Below are 23,544 nucleotides of genomic sequence, written 5' to 3'. Positions count from 1 at the left end.
TCACATATATAAGTGAAAATAATGATAAGAAAAGTTTATAGTTAACCCTAGTTTAGTAGTCTTAGTATTTTGTAGACATAACCATTGTTAATCATAGAATTGGTAGTTGTAGTCCCTACTGTTCTATAACGTGTGTTTTTATGTAAATTTGGTCTTTGGTTTTTTGTTTTTCCCAAGTCTCTGATCTCAGTCTGAGTTAAAAGGAGGTACGTTTAAATTAGGATTCGGTATTCGAAGGTTGAGGATAATTAATGTTATTAAATGTGTACATTGATTTAGGTGTAATCAATTTATTTATAGAATTGAGTTGGACTTTTGAGGTATAGTTTTTTATTATTACGACTCTCACTATTAATCTTATATTAATCTGACATAAGTGTTAAATGATATTTTGACTTGGTGATTAAACATGAAGTTATGTTATGTTGAAACATGCTTCATCGATTTCTGATACATATTTTGTTAACTTACTTTTCAATCATATAGTACAATTCTCATAACACTTTGGTAGTTAATTTGGAACTATATTATGAACTACAAAATTAATTTGGAACTATATTATGAGAGAAGTCATTTTGGTTATCTTAAGCACAAATATTACTATTTAAATAATAATTACAAGTTTTTTAAAAACAATAAATTCAAAGTATATTTTTGGATATATTATTCAGGAGCTTATCGTAAATAGAAATAGGCAATCTAAAAGGTTTTTAACGTTTCGAAAGGAATAATATTTTCTTTAAATAATGCATAATAGTATTTTGGTAATACTTGATAGAAGAAATTGAGAGTGCTACAAGGTGTGTTAGCTTGTTAGTGTTTAGATTTAGGATTCCTACCATGTTTTATGTTTTATTTTTGGTGTTCTTAAAAAGAAAAAAATATTTATTATTGTTATCGGTTTATTTTATAAATTGAATTCCTTTAGTATTTATGTAAAAGGTGCAGACGAAAATCATGGGGTTTAGAAAACAACACCCTGAATGTTTTTATGTATTTTTTTAGCCATCTCGCTAAAATCTATATAATAAAATATTTTTATTCATTTTTTATTATTTCATATTATTTGCTCCTATATATTTTAACTCAGAAATCTTATTGTATGAGATAATTCGTTATTTTCACATCAAATTATGTTTCTTGTTTTGGTTAAAATTGTAAAGTGAAAAATCCTTTGTAAACTAAATCACAATGTGAAAAAAATATTTACACGTTTAGTTTACTTTTTTATATTTTATATTGCCGTGAATGATACTACACAGAAGAAAAATGTTATATATTATGTGAGTTTAATTATTCATTGGGAGTTCTTTTTACACACGAATTATTAAACTCATTACCTATATAACATATACACTGATACGACACAGACATACATACGAAGATACGTATAATCTCTAAAATGTAGAACACGGAGACACAGATCTATATTATATAATTATGAATTATATAAATTAACAATAAAGATTTATGTGCATAAGTATGTCTTTGTTTATTTTTTGGAGCAAAAAAATGTTTTTCATAACTGGTTCAAAATGATTTGTTTCTTATTTTTATAATCATAATAAAAATTTATACAATAAGTTTGAGTTTTTAGAAAATTAATGTATTTTTCCTTTTTAAAATTGTGTTAGAAACGTACTAGAATTGTTAGAAATCTAACAAATATTTTTTGAATTGAACACTCCATAGATACGTATTCTACAAGTGTCATATGAGTGTCAGTATCCGATATGAGTATCCGACACCGACACACCATTTAAGAGAAGTGTCCGAATTTCATAGCTAGTTAGAAAGAAAAATACGAACATAGATGAAAGTCAAATGTTCTCACCTATGTAAATATGATTATTTTATTTTACTATTGTGCTATTGAATGATTTCATAACATCATTAAGTTCATGATTCTCCTAACCATATATATCAACAACAATAATTATATAATTATTTTATGAGACAACTATAGTTACTATAATTAACACACAATTGTGTGTTTTAAGAATGTGGTGATGTGACAAGGAAGTTATCATGAGTTTGAACACAAGAAGATGCTTTCTCCCACTGATACGAAATTTGATGAGAAGTCTTCGCCGGTTACAGAAATTTGCAAGTGGGAAGAAAGTACAAAATTAGTTAATCGTACACTTATAATTATCACATGCGAAATTTACTCTTTTTTTTATTGTTAATTTTTACACCCTTTATCATTGTCGGTAATAAAGCACTCCACTAATTAATAAACAAATATATATTTGGCTTTTAAGTATTAGAAATGAAGTTGATAAGAGTGTTCATAATTTATCATATGTTTATTCTAAATATTAGTATCACGTCCTCTATAATATTATAATATAATATATATATAATATATATATAAATATATATATATATAAATATATATATATATATATATTCAATTTGTAATAGAATAAATGTATTATTTATTATTATTATTTTGTCAACTCCCTTAAAATGGGATTCTGATGTGTAACTCGTGGACCTTCAATATAGTGAAAAGAAATATAAATAAAAATAATAAATATGATGACAACTTTGACAATAAACTAAGTTCCCACGTTTGCGAAGTTAAGAATGGCCATTGTGAATTTTGGCAGAGAAGTTCGTAGGTTATATTCTATCCATATTTGTAAGTGTCACTGTATTACGACAATTTAATATTTAATTTGTGTGATTGAGCATTTTATTATTTTAGATTATATTTTAATATATATCTACCTAATTTATTTACTCAAAAAGAAATGTCGTAAGTTTATTAATGTAGTCATAAATGTAAGAGTATGGGTTTTAAATTGAAATTTGATAAAGAAATGGATGAAAAAGTGTGGCGGGTCATATGGTCGATTCGCGGCCTGCTAAAAACAATGCGGAGTGAGTTATTTATTTCAATTCGTGAATCTGTTTAGGCCCGTTCTACATAACTCGCAATCCGCACGGGGCGAGTTGGCCCGCATAATTTTAAAATGTTTAATTTTTTTTTGCATTTCAATATTTTTTTTTATATAGCCTCGTATTTCACATTTCGAAAATTTTAATAACATCTTACTATGCATGTCTCATGAAAATAATATTATGAGACCATTTACCTAATGTATCTAAATAAAAAAATCAAAAATTTTAATTATTTTTTTTAAAATATTTTTTATGCGGACTGGTCCGTAGGTCCGCGGGCAAACCCTTATGCAGTGTGGGCTAGAAAAATCAGTCCACAAATTCTATGCGGAGTCGGACTAACCCGTATTGCCAAACCTAATAAAAATAATTTGATATCAATTAAAAAAAAAGATTTTAGATTGATTTGAATTTATTTTTTAGAACTAACTCGTTCGATTTAGTTTGCAGTTTAATACTTTAAAACTGATTTAATATATAACTGAATCAATTGTTTAAATATTATTATATGATATATTATTTTAATCATATACTAAAGAATATATATATATATATATATTTAAAGAAAACCTAATATACTTAATTTAATTAATGCTTATATAAAAAGTTACTGGGAGTAAACAAGGCATAATGACTGATTTTGATGTTTATGGTTAATTTAGAGTTATATATTAAAATACAACATAAACATGTTTTTTTTCCTTTATTGTAAAAGCATAAAAACTCTTTATACTTATAATATTTTATTTTAGTTTCTTTATGGAAAAAAAAGAAAAAAATATTAATATACAAACAAATTATTTAATATTATAAAGAATATTAAAGATAACTAATATTTAATTATAATTATAGGGAAGTAAATAATGAAACTATTCATGATATAACATTCTACATAAAAGATATAAGATTATATATATATATAGTAAAACCGTAAAAATGATCTAAACCAAACTTTAAAAGTTAGTTTAATTTTATTCAGGTTCTTTTATATTCAAATCAAACGAAACTAAATCATATATAATTTTTATATTTAGTTTAAATATAATTTTAAGCAAAAATTAAAGTAAACCACACTTGGATCACAACAGTATATACAATTAGCATGTTAAGTACAAACATATCAACATAGGATAAGTAGGGGTTTTGCAATAACAATAATGATAGTAAAATAAATAAAAGAAAGTTGATTAGTACAAGTAGTAATAAACTGTCCAAAAAAATAGCAGCATTGAATTGATATTTTTTTTATGTGACCATTGTTTCTCTGTAACGATGAATCGAATCATTTGTGAATTATGTAAATTAAAATAGTGATTTGTTTGTTAAAAGTAATAAATTATTATTATAAAGACTAACAAATAAGAATTTTCTATAATCTAATAATTAGAGTTAGAACCAGAGGTGAGTATATGAGTAAATTTGTCTATAATTTGTGAAAAGACAAAAATACCCCTACTTATTTATTAAGTGTGGTTTAGTGATTTTAATCCATTGGAGCAAGTTTGAAGATTTGTGTAAGTATTCCAATTAGAGCTCTTAAAATGAATGAGTCATTGTGATTTTCTTTAACTCATTTAGTAAACAAAGCAAGAATAACTCCATTCACCTCTTGGTAAGTTTTAAAAGTGTTTTGATTAAAAGACAAATTTCATACAAAATCCTCTTCTTATAAAAATAAATTTCAATAAAACTAAATAATTTTTTTTACTAATTCTTGAACTTTTTAATAATCATAAAATAGAATTCTTAAACAACATAAAAGTCTTTAACAATATATAATTCACATTTTTTAAACAAAATCACTACTTAATTAAGGGTTAACCCAAGAGAGTTGGATAGTAAATGATATCATCATGTTTTCATTATAATTAGTATTTTTTTTTCTTTTTTTTCACACATTTATATTATTTAGTTGTTTTCATTCCTTCTTTTTATTCTCTTTCGTAATAAACAACATTTATAAATAAAATTAATGAATTTTTTATGAAGATTCAAAAGAAGAGTTGGTTGTTGTTCCTTGTCCATCTAGAATAATATTGTTAGAATCATTTCGCTTAATTTAAACTTAACTAAATTAATACTACAGAATTAAAAGATTGAGTTGACCTAATTTGTAAACATATTATATTAATATTTTGCATACTTAAATAATAAAATTAAATAAGTATATGGTTGGTCTCACTTTGATTTTACGTAAAGCAAAAAACTATGGTCAAAATTTTTGTCCAAGTTGGAAGATTTGAGAAAGTGTGCTACATCCATAAAAGTTTCAAAGATGATTTCAGGACCTATCTCCAAGTCTGAAATAGTAAAAAGTAACTCTCTTTTTTATTTTAATATTTTTATGAAAAATCTGAAAGAAATAATACGATAATTATAGGAACTTTTCATTTTACATTTTTGTATCATAAATAAATGTAAAATAATTAAAAACAATTTGAAAACGAAGGTATAATTAAAAAATTAAGGTCATTTTAAACTTTAAAAATAATAAATAAATAAAAGAAAAAAATCGGTACTTAGAAAGGAAACAGAAGAGGTTACTATTTTTAGACAACAAATATATTGCAGCTTGGTATGATTTGATATGACAGTTGAAATTTAATGATAATTTATTTTCAGTTTTAATAATGTTATTTGGTAGGAACAATTTTCAATTAATTAATTAATTGGTGGAAGCAATTACACACCTAACGAGTGGGGAGAAAAACAATGTTAGTTTAATACATTACAACAAAATCATAAAATAAAAATTAATTTTTAAAATAAAAAATAATTAATTACAAAATTATAAAATAAAAATTAATTTTTAAAATAAAAAATAATTAATTGTTATATACTAAATTAGAGATTATGGACAAAATCATAAAATAAAAATTAATTTTAAAAATAAAAAATAATTAATTGTTATATATTAAATTAGACCATGATTAAAATTAAATAAAATTTTAATTTTTAAATTAATTTTTATTATTGTTATTAATTTAAAAATTATTTAATAATAATATAAATTAATTTAGAAATATTTTTTTTAATTTCTAAAATAGTGTCTAATTTAATTATTATTACAATTAATTATTTTAGTCTTTAAATATTAGTTGATTTTGATGATTTTCTTCAATAAAGAGAAAATTATTTCGTACTTTTTAAATGTTTTTATGTTGGCTTTGTTTTAAATTGTATTTAGTTACACTTAATTAACATTGATCTTAGTTCAAAGACTTGCCTTTAAAGAAAGGTCAATATAATTCCAATTTTTGAATGGGTATCTGAAAAGATAATTAAATCTTAAAATAATGCCAGAAATGTTGAATATAGTTAAACTAAATTTAAGGGTGAATGAAATTTGTTCTTTTAATTAGGCAAATCACTTCATAAAAAAAAAGTGAATCACAATTAACACAAAAAATCAGAGTGTTATTATTGGATGTAATACTTTTTGGGATAGGTATATTTTAATACCAAAAAATATATAATTCAAATATAAAGATTTTGGGATAGGTATTATGATAACAAAACTAAAAGACAAAAAAAAATATAAAAAATATTTCAGGAAACCTAAACCAAAATAAATACAAATAAATATTTTATTTGGGTACTTTTTTTAATTTATTAGATAGTATAATTTTTTTTATAAAATACTAAAAAAAACCCATCATATATATACAACGAATATACACTTATTTAAATTCATTTTAATGTGATTTGTATATTTATAATATTATATGCAATAGGAGTGACATAGCAAAAATTTTATATATATATATATATATATATTATTGTACATTCTAGATCTTGCTTAGACTATCACGATGGCTTATGAAAAATTAAAGTTTGACTTAGTGTATTGGTTTATTAGAGTTTTTTTCTTTCTTTCTAGTTTAACCTTTTTTTGAAGTTTATCTTGACATATTAGCCTATGTAAAAATTCATTTCATATTACAACATGTAAATAAGTTACCAAGTCAAATTTTAAATTAGACATTAGACTTGACTTTTGTAGGAATCAATTTTTCTCATATAGAAAGGATAATTTAAAAAGATAAATATTAAAATTCTAAGTTAAGTTTAAGAATATAAACTAAATTTTTAATCATTTAATTATTCATTTTTAAAAAATTCTCATCTAAACACATTTTTTTATATTCTCTCTAACTTTTTGAATTTATTTTTTAAAAAACTCTTCTTCTTGGAGGTTCTTGCATCTAGATCAATTATATTTGTTCAAAATTTAATTTAGAATGAATTTATTTTTTATTTTAAATATTTCTACTTTTTTTTTTAGTTATATCTATAATTTTCATAAGGTTTTGTAAAGTCCATCAATATAAGGATGTTATTCCCTTAGTTTGTTTAGTTCCTTACCAATATTTTATCCAATTAGGTTGTGTATTCTAGTATTTTGATTTTAGTTTTGATGTATTTTTAGTTCTTTTAAACTGTTGTTGCTTGGGAAGCAAATAGATGTTATGTAAGGGATCTAATCCAAAATTCCTTGTTGCTTATAATTTAATTATTGTGATTTATAACTTTTTATTTGGATTGGTGTATATTATTTATTAAGTTTGATTTCTAGTAATTTGTGAAAGTACTTGTGTTGTTGTGAATGATTAAACTTGTATTAGATATAGTATAATCATATTTGGATTGGGATGATATATTGACTAGTTAAAGGATAAAAATGTAAAATTAGGTGTTAGAAACATATTAGAAGGGTTAAGATGAATAGATTTAATTTGTTCATCATGTTGTGATCACTCTAGTGTCCATGTGATCGCTCAAGCAATATACTTTCTTGCAAAGGATTGAGCAATACAGACATTGCATTAATTCTCTCATCAAGATCACTAATGGCTTAAGATATGTGTTACTGCTCAAGTGATTATAAGACCAAGTTTTACAATAGATTCTAGAACTTAGTTGATGGTTGCACCAAGTCAGTTGCATTAAGTCAGGTTACTCAAGTGTTGGTTTGGTGCTCGAGTGACAAGAGAATCAATGTTGATTCTCTCTCCATCAGAAGGTTGGACACTAAAAATTAGTTTGTCATGTCTCCTCGATATATCATTCAACTGTTGATATGACACTCAAACTATGTGTTACATCATCCAAGAATGACAAAATTTAAATTTTTGCCCAAGCAATGATCTCACAACTCAAGTGACATTTTCCTATTTGTGTACAATTTAGTAATTTACCAATTATTTATCCGTGTTTGGCTATTTCCAATTGAATATTAATTGTTTTATTTGATATGATGTATGTTTATTGATAATTAAACTATGAAGTCACATAATGTGGTTGATGAATTTATTATTCAATAAATGATGAATGATGTTTAAGTAATAATTAAAATGATATTAGTGTGATGAACACACATACGCATAGCAGGTACTAGTGAGTTGTTGATGTGTGGTGTGAGTATTTACACTACATGAAATATAAACCAATTTTATAAAAAAAAATAATTAGTTGTTATAGTAAGTAAATTAGATACTATTTTAGAAACTAAAAAAAAATGGTTTCTAAATTAGTTTCTATTATTGTTAAATGGTTTTTAAATTGATATATAATTAGCTACCAAGGTTATAACTACCAATTATTTAGTTTATAAATTTGGTAGCAAAAATCTTGGTTGCTAATTAGATACCAATTTAGAAAACATTTAACAATAATAGAAACTAATTTAGAAACCAAAATTATTTTAGTCTTTAAAATGGTCTCTAATTTAATCAGTATAACAACTAATTATTTTTTGTTTCTAAAAATTAGTTTGTATTTCATGATTTTCTTGGATTGGATTGTTAATTAAAGAATTTGATGCAATATTCAGGTTTTAAAGTATATTAAGTTACATAGACAAATGCAAATGTTTCACATGATATCATGAAAACTGATGAAGATTAATCATTACATAGTTGAGAGTAAAAAATCATTGATACTCAATGCAATATATAAGAAATTATATGTTATAAGAGGTTGTTAGATTATATTTACCAAATAAGATATATTTTCAAACAAACCATTTGTAATACATGTTAGCCTTTGAATTTAAATTTAATATTTAATCATTTTATATCTTTTGTTGATGAGGTGTATAACCATTGGTATGCTTAACATGTATTTATTTAAATATTGATTATTATATATTTAATTAAATAATTAATTTCTCCTTATATTTTTTAATTTTAGTATGATTACGTATTATCACGTGAATTGATAAATCTACAAAATAATATGTTACAAGAGGTAATTAAAATAATAAATAAACATCTTTATTTTTTTATATGTTTAGATTTTATTTTAGTTGTTTCCATTGGACTAAATAATATAATCATATATATTAAATATTCAACTGAAACAATCATATGGAATTTGTATGTTTTAATGACTTAAAATGGAACACTTTTAATCTTGCAATTTTAAATACTCGAATATGTTAAGATAATAATCTTGCAATTTTTTTACTTTTGAATATTTATTTTATATCATTAAATTCTATAATAACACTTATAATTACTTTTTATTTAATGAATACATTATATTTAATAGATACAAAAGTACAAAAGTCAATACAATGGAAAGAATAAAATATGTATTATATAAATACTACCATAATAGTATTAAATTTTATAATAATTACTTCATATTTAATAACAAACTCTTATGATTATTATATAAATTGTTATGTATAATCATAGTATTTTGAATTAGTTAACAGTGTAAAATCTCTTACGTTGACCATATACTATTGCTCTCAGTGTTAACCCAGTTTTTCTTAACATTGAAATATATGTACGAGAAACATTAACAGTGAATGTTTTTTACTGAATGAATTAAATATGAAACAAAGCCTATATTTCGATCCTGCTAAAAAAGAAGTGAAAGATATTACATATGAAACATGTTATGTTGAGAGTAATTGTTGATATAAAATATTATTGTGATGTTTTTGAAAAGGTGGTGGAGGAGTTGGCAGCCATAATATTTTGGAATAAAAAAAGATGCAAAGTGTTTGATTATTATATGAATATATGAATATGATATGATATTAGCGTGTTCCGCTTTGGTGTGTTTGACTATTGGACAGTGGATGCACCAACCACGACGACAGTGCCATCTCAGAAACTGATGCAGATGTTTTTTCACCTTAATTTAATAAGCAAATTCATGAAACATGAAAGCACAAAATTAAGTTTTCAATGAATGATTGAGTATTATCATTATTATCTCACGGTGACAGAATGATCTAGCTAATAAGTTCCCCACGGGATCTCTCTTTTTGACTTCAGATTTTCATTCATTGTTGAAAGCCTTTCACTTCACTTTTCAGATTTCAAACCTATTCACTCTTGCAAGTTTTGACATTTCAAACACCCCACCTTCTCAAGTGAGATTCTTTTTCTCTCTTTCTCTCTGTCATTCATTTTTTTAAGTTTTGGATAAGGAATTCACTGCAATAATTGACTGTTGTGGTATATGATTCTCTAGCAGCCATAAGCTTGATCAATGTTGTAGTTTTGTGTTTTAATTATTTGGGAAAGTTAAGTCTCACAAGTTTGCCAACTTTGAACTTCCTCCCACTTTCCAACCAGAGAAATCAGCCTAAGCTATTGTATGATGCTTTTATTTTTCTATCTTTGCATTTCATTGATGTTTCTTGGGAAAATGACATACATACATGACAGGTTTTCAACTTCCAGTATTTTTGAAGTTCTAACTTTATCTTGTTTTTGTGAGATTTTACAACAATAAAGTAATCATTTTATGTTCTGAATGTGTGTTGTGAATGAATCTTATTCCTTGCAATGTTTCAATTTCAATACCCCCTTTATTCATCATCTCTTCCATTTGGTTGCTTTTCAGGATATACTGTGATGCCTGCTCAGAGAATTCATGGATATGCCTTGGCTGTTTCGTTTTGTCTTATCACCTTCATAGCAGCATCACAACGAACAGACCCTTCAGAAGGTGAATATGCTTTACACCTTCAAATTTTTGAAAATTTCTTTTTCACTTTGTTCTTTCTGGCTTGTGATTTTAGACACTATACAAGAGAGATCGCTTAGAAATTTCAGTCTATGTTACCCTTTTCCCCCCTTCTGATAGAAATGAATTTCTTATTTTTGTAACACGATTAGGCTATAAAGAAAGTGTTCTGAGTGTATACCATTTCACTTTCCTCTTTTGAAATTTTAACCTTAATGATCGACCTATATTTTTTCCTATTTGCAGTTAATGCGCTGATAGACATCAAGAAAAGTTTGATTGATCCTAAGAACAATCTTAAGAACTGGAATAAAGGAGATCCATGTGCAAGAAACTGGACTGGAGTTTGGTGTTTTGATAAGAAGGGAGAGGATGGGTATTTCCATATTCGTGAGATGTATGATTTTTTTTTTCCTTCTATTTTCCTTTTGTTCTTAATTTTAATGTTATTATTTAGATACAGTAAATTTACATTCGAGGGGTTGCTAAATTTTGATTGTTTTGTGTTATCTTATTTTACTGAAGCTACTTAATGACAATGAATCTTTCGGGAAGTCTATCACCTCAGCTTGGTCAGCTATCCCATCTTGAGATAATGTGAGTTGCGTAATTTTTTTTGTTCTCTAGAAACAAATTATATATCAGAAGAAACAGTGATAATATTTATGGCATGCTAATATTTTCATTGTTTTATGCTTGAAGGGATTTCATGTGGAACAATCTGACAGGACCGATACCAAAGGAGATTGGAAATATCAAAACATTGAAACTCTTGTAAGAACTTTAACAAAGAAGATGGATTATTAGTTTGATCCTCGTCAAGTTTTTATTTTAAGGTGGCCTTGTTTGTCCTGCTTGATATTGTGTATTTCTTTCAAAGGGTGGATCTTAATTGGTCATCCATGTATTATTGGGAAATAAATTTGGACTTTTGCTTAGCCTTATTTGTTATAAATAAACATATTGTATGTCTTTATAACTTAAGTTTGAAGTTCAGTTCAGGAGTCTAATTGTCTGAAATATACAATACAAGGAACATTAATGCTGCAACTAATGAAAGTTTATGATGCAACCATACAACAGAGCAAATACTGTTTCCAACATATGTATGGTTTTTCTTTTCTGCTATAACAGGAAGAGTCATTCTGATGTATTTTCTATGCAGGCTCCTGAATGGCAATATGTTATCTGGGAGTTTACCAGACGAGCTTGGCAACCTTCTAAATATAAATAGATTCCAAGTAGACGAAAACCAATTGTCTGGTTCTATACCAGAGTCACTTGCCAACATGATTAATGTTAAACACCTGTGAGTGGATCTCTTAGCCAAATAACGATCAACTCAGATTGGAGGTTGATTTCTTACATGTAATTTATCCTTCTCGTTTCGTATATTTTCAGTCACCTGAACAACAACTCATTTAGTGGTCAACTTCCATCCACACTTTCAAAGCTGTCAAATCTGATGCATTTGTGAGTATTGAAGTAATTTTTTTTTACATTTACAGTGTTTTCAATCCTCAATTGCATCTTTGGGTGCATCTCCGGATTGACCCTTTTTACAAGTTTGTACTGAGTTTTCTTGTTGGAATGACTTTACAGGCTTGTGGACAACAATAACTTATCTGGCAATCTTCCACCAGAATACTCCATGTTAAATGGATTGGCAATACTGTATGTTCTCCTTCCCAACTTTTAGATTTGTTTCATTTATTAGCTTCATTTTATATTTTTATATATCACTGCAATTGATACGCTGTGGTTAAATTGTGGTAGAGGATTAGTGAAATGTTTAAATCAGGCTCTGCTATGATAAGCCAGATTTCTCATGATATTTAAACAAATGATTCATGAACATATAGGTATACATGTTTATTATGGAGGTTATAATAATATAGGAGTATAGAGTTCTGGATGATCCATGGAGGATTAAATGAAAAAAAAAGTATAATATTGTATCCTTTTCTGAAGGACTTTAGGCTGATTTCAGAGTATAGGAGAAAGGAGTTTCCTTATTGTTGCCACAAGTTCATGACACTTGCAAATGCACTTAAGTTAAAAAACTTGTAGAAATGTAGGCTGATAATGTTAATCTCATAGTTATAGCTGGTGTTTAGCACGGATCCCTGTTTTTTATTTGCTTCTTAAAAGGGTGCTAAGTATAATTGAGTTTATGCTTGGTCGCACTTATATTTAAGCAACTAGTAATTTATCATTAACTTATGTTATCTTTCTCATACACTTCATAATCCCCAAGGTAATTTGGTTCTGCATGTGGACTCCCTCCAATAATAGTTTCTGTTGTTTTAGCTCATTGACCTATAATGGTCTTGTAAATGATTATTTTTTCTTTAATGATCTCTTCCTTTACTTTTTGGAAAGCATATTCCTTTCACTTATCGTCATTATCTCTGAAATTAATTCTCTGTTGTACATTTTGCATATATATGTCCTCATGTATACTTTACCTTGGCCAGAAAAAGGGTTTTAGATACAGTCTCTGATTTTCATATTTACTTGTTTCCCTTGCAGCCAACTTGATAACAACAACTTCAGCGGGAATGGAATTCCTTCTACCTATGCAAACTTAACCAGGCTAGTGAAATTGTAAGTATTTTTAGCAATAGCCACTTTTCCTTTTATTTTTTATTTTTTTTACTAGTAGGATGTTACAGATATTAAATGACTGATTATTTTAGCTAATGTTTCCCCTTTGATTTAACAGAAGTCTAAGAAACTGCAGTCTGCAAGGAGCTGTTCCTGATTTCAGTTCAATACCCAATCTTGCCTATTTGTATGTTTGATGATATCTAGTGGCCTTGCTTTATATTGTGCCCAATGATTCTGAAATCATTTTTTTCTTATTTTGGCTACCAGCTCATTTGTGACTGGTTCATGTTTTCTAGAGATCTTAGCTGGAATCAGTTCACCGGACACTTACCGTCAAATAAACTGGCAGACAATATGAATACTATGTATGTAAACAGCCCAACTTTTCTATGTACTTTGTATTTATAATGCTCTTGATTTCCTAATGTATTTCACAATGTTTATTTAACTTAATGCAAGGTAAAATAAAATTGAGAGATGTGCTAATTATTACACAATTGCAGTGATTTGTCCAATAATCATCTCAACGGATCTATTCCTCGAAGCTACTCTTATCCTCATCTTCAAAAATTGTGAGAATATCAACATTTATTTCACATAATATTTATCCAATTGTTACATAACAACATGAAGAAGTCTTCCAAAATCTAGACAGACTTTTATACAAGTTCAATTCTTTTCACTTGGGTTGATTTTTTGTTTTCATTGCCAAACACAGGTCACTTGCAAACAATTTACTGTCGGGGTCCATCCCTGCTAGCATATGGCAGAATATGTCCTTCAGTGTGAAGGATAAACTTCTAATGTAACTTCTTTATCTGGATTACTACTTCAGTCTCAAGGAATGTTGACTTTTTTGCTTCAGACTAGTATATTGATTGCGTTCTTTTCAATGTGAACTTATTTGTTTGTCTTATCCTTTCAGTGATCTCCATAACAACTCGTTTGAGGATGTTTTGGGAAGTCTGAACCCCTCGGCAAATGTTACCTTGAGGTATTCTTGTTACATATGTTTGGTTACATGGAATGTAAACACATTATCTGATTATCTCTCTCTCTCTTTGGCTCTGGCTCATATCATGATCATGATATTTCATACGTACATTTCTGCTTAATTTTTATTCTATGATTCATTTTTACTACGAAAAACAGTGTCAAAGCTAGGCTTTTCCTTTCTGTGGCATACATTTCTTATCATTTCTTTCTCTTTTACTTGAAGGCTTTCTGGTAATCCTATATGCAAGAATTCTAACACACAAAATGTTGGTCAATATTGTGGACCTGAAGGAGATAAGGCAGCCCAAGACTTAACAAACTCTACTCTCTGTCCTGTTCAATCTTGTCCAGTGAATGAGTTTTATGAATACGCCCCTTCTTCCCCAGTTCCTTGCTTTTGTGCGGCACCTCTGAGAATTGGATACAGGCTGAAAAGTCCAAGTTTTTCTTACTTTGATCCCTATAGATCTAGATTTGAACACTACATAACTGACTCCTTAAAGTTACACCTCTACCAACTATCAGTAGATTCGGTTGCCTGGGAAAAGGGACCTCGTCTTAGAATGTATCTGAAACTCTTCCCTTCCTATAATGATTCCCGTTCTAATGTGTTCAACGTAAGTGAGGTCCTTCGCATTAGCAGCATATTCACATCATGGCGATTTCCTCGCACTGATTTTTTTGGACCATATGAACTCCTGAACTTCACTCTTCTTGGACCTTATGAAAATTGTAAGTTTCTTAAACTCAACATGTTATAACTTTTTGTTATAGAATAAAATGCATAATAAATTCATGAACTTGGCCATATTATTATCATTGCATCCCACCAAATGTGTATACTGTTTAACACAACAATTCTACAAGAAATATTATTTTCTGCTGGTAGAAGTGATTGTCAATTTAATATGCTGACTGCAAAGGGTACATCTCATAACTGATGTTAATTTTTGGCAACTCAAATTGGGTACATCTGCCGAGTTTCTCTAATTTAACTTTCATTTTATTGTTATAGTAATTATTCATTCGGAGAAGGAAAAAGTTAGTGTTGGCATAAAAGTTGCTGTTGTAATAGCAGCTGCTGCTTGTGCTTTAGCAATATCTGCAATAATCATTCTCCTGATTACTAGAAGAAAGATGAAATACCAGAAGAAGGTTTCCAGGAAACGTATGTGCGAGAATTCTAAAGCTTTCTGCTGATTATATCATTTTGGATTAGTTTTTAAGCAAGAGGTTTAAAATGCTTATTTATTTTGCAGCTACTAGTATATCTATCAAAATAGATGACATGAAAGCATTTACTTACAAAGAACTGGCTGTTGCTACTAACAAATTTAATATCTCGACTAGAGTTGGTCAAGGAGGTTATGGGAATGTCTATAAAGGCATTTTATCTGATGAAAGCTTTGTGGCCGTTAAGCGAGCAGAAGCAAGTTCCTTACAAGGAGAAAGGGAGTTCTTGACTGAGATTGAGCTTTTGTCAAGGTTACACCATCGAAATCTTGTCTCGCTGATTGGATACTGTAACGAAGAAGGGGAGCAGGTATCTAGCTTATAGTGTAAATGAGAAAAGAATTTGTTCTGCATGAATCTGAATAACGATTAAACAATAACATGGTATAATATTTGTTTGTTTGTCTTCTTTAGTTCATTTTATCCTTTTCTTATGTTGGTTCTTTTTGTTGATCTGGTTTGATTTGTTTGCTGTGTTAAGCTCACATGTAAGATGGGCTTAACACTAATAAGGAGCAAACAAATTGAATGCTAGCAGATTTCTTGTGTTGAATCTGTCACTAGATATATATGTTATTCCAATTTGAAATCGTAGTTCTTTTCTTGATTTTGTATATGGTTTTTAATATATTCAAGAAAGGTTATCTTTGGAACACAAATATAATCTGAGTACGATAAATTTTGCCATATTAGCTTTGCACTTGACACTGGCTTCAATAGTATTCTCATATATATTCTTTCTGTTGACTCAGATACTGGTTTATGATTTCATGCCCAATGGCACTCTAAGGGACTGGATTTCTGGTATGAACTTGTGCATAATAACTGTTTTCCTCGTACATGTTTTCTGCTTTCCAGTTTTGGACTTCAGTTATAAAAGTATTTTATATGCAAATTTAGAATATCTCTTGGTAAACGTTTAGGATTTGTATGGCAAGTTTAATAGCTTTTGGTGAGATTTTTTTATGGTTGATACGCTTCTGCTGAATTATTGAGGAAATCTCCTTCAAAAAGTTATAAATTCATTCTCCATGAATACTCTGTTGTGGAGGCTGTCATCTTAATTTAAAGAAATCATGATCATGATGGAAGTACTTGGTATAATTCATCACTGTTTTTTCATTTTCATCCTTGTAAGTAGAGAACAAATTAGAAGTTAAAAAGGAAGAAAATTTCATGAAAGAAAGGAAAAGCAATGTTAATACAGTACTGTAATATGAGATTGTTGAAGTTCTCAATGAGGTAATAAAGATATGTTATAAGTTAATGGATACTGTGGTGTGGCAGGTAGAAGAAGAAAAACCAGGGGCAGCCTAAATTTTAGTATGAGGTTGAGAATTGCAATGGGAGCAGCCAAAGGCATACTGTATCTGCATACAGAGGCTAACCCTCCTATATTCCACAGAGATATTAAAGCCAGTAACATTCTTCTGGACTCCAAGTTCACAGCTAAAGTGGCCGATTTTGGACTGTCACGGCTTGTACCAGACTTAGATGAAGAAGGAACTGCTCCTAAATATGTGTCAACAGTTGTGAGAGGAACTCCAGTAAGTTTGTCAAAAGAATTAAGGAATAATTCCAATTCTTATATTTAAGATCTGAAGTTATATTGAAGTTTCTGATTGCATGGATTATTCAACCAATACCTTTTACTCAAATTTGGCAATATAATTATGAAAGTTTTTCAGGCTTGTCATATCTTACCCTTGTAACATTCCTCACACCCTAATTGTTGTAAGCTTTTTTGTGAGCCTCTTCATAGTTCTTAGACCACCTTTTCCTGATTAGCTTCAGCTAGACACAGTGTCATTAACCTTGTGCCACTGTCATTTTCCTTTTAGTTGTTTGGTCTTGCTGATCAAGGAGCAGTAAGTATAGTATAACCTTGATATAGTTTCTTATATACTTTTGGTATTGTTCTCCTATTAGAAATGAAAGTTTGAAATAAAGATCGATATGAATTACTGAGGTGAAACAGCAATTCTATTTATAAAGTAGCACCAAGGGAGCTACATACATCTATTTTTTGTTTTCAAATAAGCCCTTAAAAAGGTATTAAATCACTTTTATATTATTTATAATAAATGGTTTTCTTGAATAAAAGATTTATATTTCTATTTTCTTAACCATGTCCTTAGGCACTTATTAGTCTTCATTTTTAGATACTGCAATGTTGTTATCATTTCATATTGTTGGTGGTTCATTATTTTTGTACATTTTTTCTGTAGCACTGAAAAGCAATAGAGTCAGAATATAATGATTACTTTGTAATTTGGCTGCAGGGTTACCTGGACCCAGAATATTTGTTGACTCATAAACTGACAGACAAATGTGATGTCTATAGCCTGGGAATTGTGTATCTAGAGCTTTTAACAGGCATGCAACCAATATCTCATGGGAAAAACATTGTCCGCGAGGTACCTTTCTTTTTCATCACTCCACCACTTTTCTGTCTCATATCTGATCATTAAATCATCAAAAACACTGAATAGTAAACTAATCATACAATTTTATTCTTCTGCCTGCACATTTGAATTCTCATATATCTGATTTATTCACAAACCATACACAATTTTATGGCAGGTTAACATGGCTCTTCAATCTGGCACAGTATATTCCATCATAGACAGCACAATTGGGTTGTACACATCTGAATGCTTGGACAAATTCTTAACTCTGGCCCTCAGTTGTTGCCAAGACAATCCAGAGGAAAGACCATCAATGGTAGATGTGGTGAGGACACTGGAAGATATCATTGCAATGTTGCCCGAAGCTGAAACTATTTTCTCAGATGTTAGCTTAGACAGTTCTGGCAACATAGCACCACCCTCATCATCAGCATCAACAACAGGATCTCATGTAATAAGGGAGGAGCAAAACATGTCCTCATATGTGTCAGGAAGCGATCTTGTGAGTGATGTCATTCCCACCATTGTTCCTCGCTGATGCTGTACTGTGCCATTCTCCTTCACATATTCTGAAAAATGTAATTATAATATTTTTTGTACCATGATTTTGATAGATGGTAAAAGTAGGAAGTTACTTATCTGCACTTCCCATTTGGGACCTTGTAAATTTTATACTTGTAACTGTAACCGAATGCTATACAATTGGTAGTGAAAAGAAAAAGAGAATGATACAACTACAACAACGACTACAGTTTTATGCATTTTGATTTTTTTTTTCTCTACAACTTTGTCTTGTGTACGCTTCCATCGACCTTTCACCTATTTTTCTTCTAGCTTTCACCTATTTTTCTTCACTATGTTCTTCACCTAGGTGCGTTTCAATTAAAAAATTGGAAATTGTTTGTGATTAGAGATAGAACAAATGAATTTTTTTCATAAATGAGAAATTGGGCACACTTAAATAGTTTTCATTTGAGCTTATTATTGCTTTTAACCATTCTATTGAATTTTTAAAATTACCTAAGGGATTGATGATTTAGGGTTTAATAAACAACTTTACTATCTAATAAGTTATGAACAACTCTTAATTAATTCAAAGGGTATTTGGAATACTTGCATCAACTAAAAATAATACAAACATATAAAAAATAATACAAAATCAATTCTCCAATGTCCCTTATAGTAATTGAATTTGTTCTTTATAATTGTAGTTATTTTATAATTTTATTTGTTATCCTAAATTTTAAATATCTTAAAATTAATGTTTATGAATAAACTGGGTATTCAACAATTTCAATCTTCGTGAATGATATTTTTATTATTACAAGTAACAATTGATACATTGGCTAAACGTACAACACACCATGATTAGGAATCAACATGTAACCAAACTTAAAATACTTAAAATTGACAATGGACTGGAGTTTATATCAAAACAATTTATTGAGTTTTGTAGGAAAGAAAGTCTAAAAATGCATAAAAGGGTTGCAGATACATCACAACCAAATTTTGCAAAAAGAACGAATTGAACAATTTTCGAGTGAGTGAGGTGTATGTTTTCAAGGGTTTTTTTTATCAAAGTTCTTCAGGGAGAAACTACAAACATTTTCATTTATTCGATAAATATGTGTTCATCGTCTTCTCTGAATTTAAAGACTCCCAATGGTAACAAATTATGCTCTTTTTTTTTATTAGTAATAAAAAATAAAATTATATGAAGTACTTGGGTATTCCAATCCATATACATATTGTAACCTATATACATGTAGTCCAACAAAAAGCATTTTCAATTGTCAAGTAGGATTGGAAGAATGGGCAAAGAAAATTATCTTTATGAGAAACTAGCAAGGATGTCACATTCGATGAAACTTGTATGATGTGTAAGAATCATGAGAAAAACAAGGAAAAAGTCATGTTGGGGTTGAGTCTCCCAATTTTGGATTGTATCATGTAGAGTAGTTGCATGATGTAATTGTTAGAATTATTGGCCTAAAATAAGACGGGGTGAATTAATTTTCAAAATATTTTCACAAAAGATGGAGTCAGATTGAAAACTTAATAAATTTTTTCTTATTGATTTTTTTTTCATTTAACCAATTATAAAAAGAACAACAAGCATATACACAAAATATAAACCAATTTGTTTGTTTATTTAACTGATTGAAATAAAGGCAGAAAACTAGAAAATAGCAGATAAAACAATTATGAGAGAGAGGGAAAATAAGACATATGATTTATATTGGTTCACTCTTACACCAAGAGTTATATCTAATCCTCAACAAAAACCACTGAGAATTCACTAAACCAAACACAAAGTTTACAAAAGATACAATTAAGAGTACAAATCTTGAACCCTAAAAATACACACACTCTTAACCACTCAACAGAAGTTCATGAACCATATATGAATATGCTACAACATAATACAAAGAAAGAAATAAGGTTGGAGAACACTTGGGATTTAACAGATGAAGATAGAAAAATTTAATCTCCAAGAATGATTTCAAAACTTTTTGTTTTTCTTTCTTATGAAATTCTTAGTTTTAAATTATTAGACATCTCCTTATATAAGGTATTAATGATTGCATATACGATTTGATAATTTAATGAAAACAATTGTAGCAAATTAAATCTCATTAGTTATAGTATCATAAATCTATTAAAAATATTTAATTAATTTTTTATATAACTAATTATTTTTTTTTATCAGAAGAAATCAACATATTTTAAACCGCTTCTTTTATCAAAATAACTTATTAATTTCACTTAAACAGAAAAGACAAAATAGAAAACAAAACATTTTCAAATCTTTAAAACTTTAAGTATTTTATACTTGTTCATACAATAAATCATTTTCTTAAGTATACTTAGTCATAAGACTTTAATAGAAGTAATTTTAACCAATTAAAACTTTAATCAGCTGATTAAAAAATATAGTAGATTTAGAAAACAATTTTTTTCAAGAAGATAGTTTTAGAAATGACTTGGACCATAATGTATTCACTACAAGAAAATCATGAAATAGAAACTAATTTTAGAGGCAAAAAATAATTAGTTGTTATAGTGACTAAATTACAAAAAAAAATTTATATAAAATATTTTTTCTTCCTCTATTTCATAATCAATATTTGTTGTAGTTTTGAGGTATGCTACTTGACCTTTCTTAGTTGGTTTGTCAAATTTTTAAACTTTATTTGTTCGATTCTTCTTATTTGATAATTTGCATAAAAAACTAGGAAACATGCACGCATGTAAACATGACAATCTATTAAAAGTTGAATCTCCTCACGTGAATAAATCATAAAATACTTTCATGATCATCTTAGAGTCAAAGATTTTAATCACAAATTGATATTACTAAGAACAACATAAAAACTAAAATAACAACAAGGATACGAGATTATATCTAATATGTATGGATGATTAAAGAAAGAAAAACAAAGGTTGAGAAAAATTACTTAAGTATGTCAAAAGGTGAGTTACTTATAGAAATAAAGAAGTTAAGTTCCAAAGTGTTAGTAAACGAAATTGATTATTTCACTACAAGAAATCTTCTATTTATATACCGATTATTACATACGAATTCAAATTCGTATGTAAAGTGAGCATTACATACGGATTTTACATACAGATTTAAATCCGTATGTAAAATGAGTGTTACATACGGATCTGAATTCGTATGTAAAGTGAACATTACATACGAATTTGGATCTGTATGTAAAGTTAGCGTTACATACGGATTTTTACATACAGATCTGGATTCATATGTAAAGTGAGCATTGCATACGAACTTTTACATACAGATTTGGATCCATATGTAAAGTAAGCGTTACATACGGATTCAGGTCCATATATAAAGTTAGCGTTACATACGGATTTGGATTCGTATAGTTCTTGATGGGAATTAAAAGCAATGAACAAACTAAAATAAACAAAAAATGAAAATATAAAAGAAGGTTATAGGGAATTGAAATAATTTTAAGATTTATTACGTTGTTAGAATTAAATTAGAAAAAGTAATTTGAGTTTAATTATTTCTTTTAATTTAATTAAAAAAAATTATAATATTAAAATTATAAAAAAAGTATTAGTGATATTTTTAATAAAAAATATTTTTAATGATTGTATTAATAATAATATTGATATTAATAATATAAATGATATTAATGATATTAATAATATAAATGATATTAATAATATAAATGATATTAATAATATAAATGATATTAATAATATTAATAATATAAATGATATTAATACTTGATCCTGCCGGTTGACTCGAACGCAAGAGTCTTGCCACGTCAATGGTTTCTCCTTCTGGATCGGCTTTGCACCACGTTAGCTTCCGTCCTTCGCACCTCGATTCTCCTCAAGAACCTGAAAAAGACAGAGTGGCGCCGCTGCGGCCGATCGCGCTCCGACGCTCAAGTCAGTGACGGAATCACCAAAAATCTAAGAGAGGAAAGCTAAAACTCAAGGAACCGTGCAAATGCTCTCTCAGCGTACTCAAGTGTTCTCAAAGCGTAAAGAAGTGTTCTAAACGCGCGTACCTCAGAAGTTCGTTAGAATTCCTTATATACCTGTGCATTTTCTCACGGTTACACCTCTGGACACGTGGCTCGCATCCAGCTGTACACGTGTCACCATCTGGAGCGTCCTCTACTTGAGCGTCACTTCTACTCTTCAGGCTGTTCGACTAAGTTACCCATGCAAGGAGTAACTCGGTGCATAGCTGCCTTGGAGCGCGATCTCTTCTAGTGGCGAGCACGGGCGTCACCATGCACACCTTCTCTGTGGTCTCGCCTGCCGCTATCACGATCTGCATTACTTGCTCATCGTGCATGTTCTGGTAAACTGTTCCCCTGCCTTAACCTCTGGCTAGGGAATGATCATCTGATCACTTCGTCCTTCGTACTCGTACCCTTTGAAGGCCCTGAGCAAGCCTTCCTGATCTTTCGGCGATGTCCCCCTCTCGGCGATTTCTGACCACTTGGTCGCCTAAGCTCACATATGGCGACTAAGATACAAGCCTGGTGACCGCCGGTTAGATATGCTAGAGATCGGAGAACGCCAACTTAACAATTGGCGATTACACAGACTTCCGACGTACTTCCCTTCTGTCAGCCAGGCGTTCCGCTCGCCACGCCTATATTATCGCTTGCTGCCACGTCACCACTTCCGACTACCTGGTCGGTACAATACTATTAATAATATAAATGATATTAATAATATAAATGATATTAATAATATAAATAAGTATAATAAAAATCATAATATGACAAAAGAACTTGTGTAGTGTAGTGGTTAAAGTTTCTTTGTTCATTAAATGACTTACTTTCAAGTCTCATCCAATCTTAATACATAAATTGTAAATTATTTTATTTAATGTTTTAATATT

At 28.6% G+C, this 23,544-nt stretch overlaps 1 protein-coding gene across 2 annotated transcripts; it reads left to right on the top strand.

The window, feature by feature from the left end:
* Window positions 1–9,963: 9,963 nt before the first annotated feature.
* On the top strand, window positions 9,964–18,907 carry LOC137824072 (probable LRR receptor-like serine/threonine-protein kinase At1g06840). Of its 2 annotated transcripts, none has more exons than XM_068629515.1 (21): window positions 9,964–10,300; window positions 10,777–10,881; window positions 11,146–11,296; window positions 11,425–11,496; window positions 11,602–11,673; window positions 12,065–12,208; window positions 12,301–12,372; window positions 12,502–12,573; window positions 13,432–13,506; window positions 13,625–13,693; window positions 13,806–13,874; window positions 14,013–14,081; window positions 14,228–14,314; window positions 14,435–14,503; window positions 14,729–15,237; window positions 15,521–15,673; window positions 15,765–16,048; window positions 16,491–16,542; window positions 17,026–17,285; window positions 18,021–18,155; window positions 18,322–18,907. In XM_068629515.1, exons 2-21 carry the CDS (start codon window positions 10,788–10,790, stop codon window positions 18,682–18,684), a joined length of 2,871 nt encoding a protein of 956 aa, XP_068485616.1. In that variant the 5' UTR covers window positions 9,964–10,300; window positions 10,777–10,787; the 3' UTR covers window positions 18,685–18,907. The 2 variants fall into 2 exon arrangements, with proteins under 2 accessions (XP_068485616.1, XP_068485617.1); XM_068629516.1 differs by having other exon boundaries at window positions 10,299–10,525.
* Window positions 18,908–23,544: the final 4,637 nt, after the last annotated feature.

Source organism: Phaseolus vulgaris, chromosome 8 (genome assembly GCF_000499845.2).
Source record: "Phaseolus vulgaris cultivar G19833 chromosome 8, P. vulgaris v2.0, whole genome shotgun sequence".
In the NCBI taxonomy this organism is placed as follows: Eukaryota; Viridiplantae; Streptophyta; class Magnoliopsida; order Fabales; family Fabaceae; genus Phaseolus; species Phaseolus vulgaris.
Note: the sequence above shows the minus strand (reverse complement) of the source record. Positions and strands in the feature narration are given on the sequence as shown.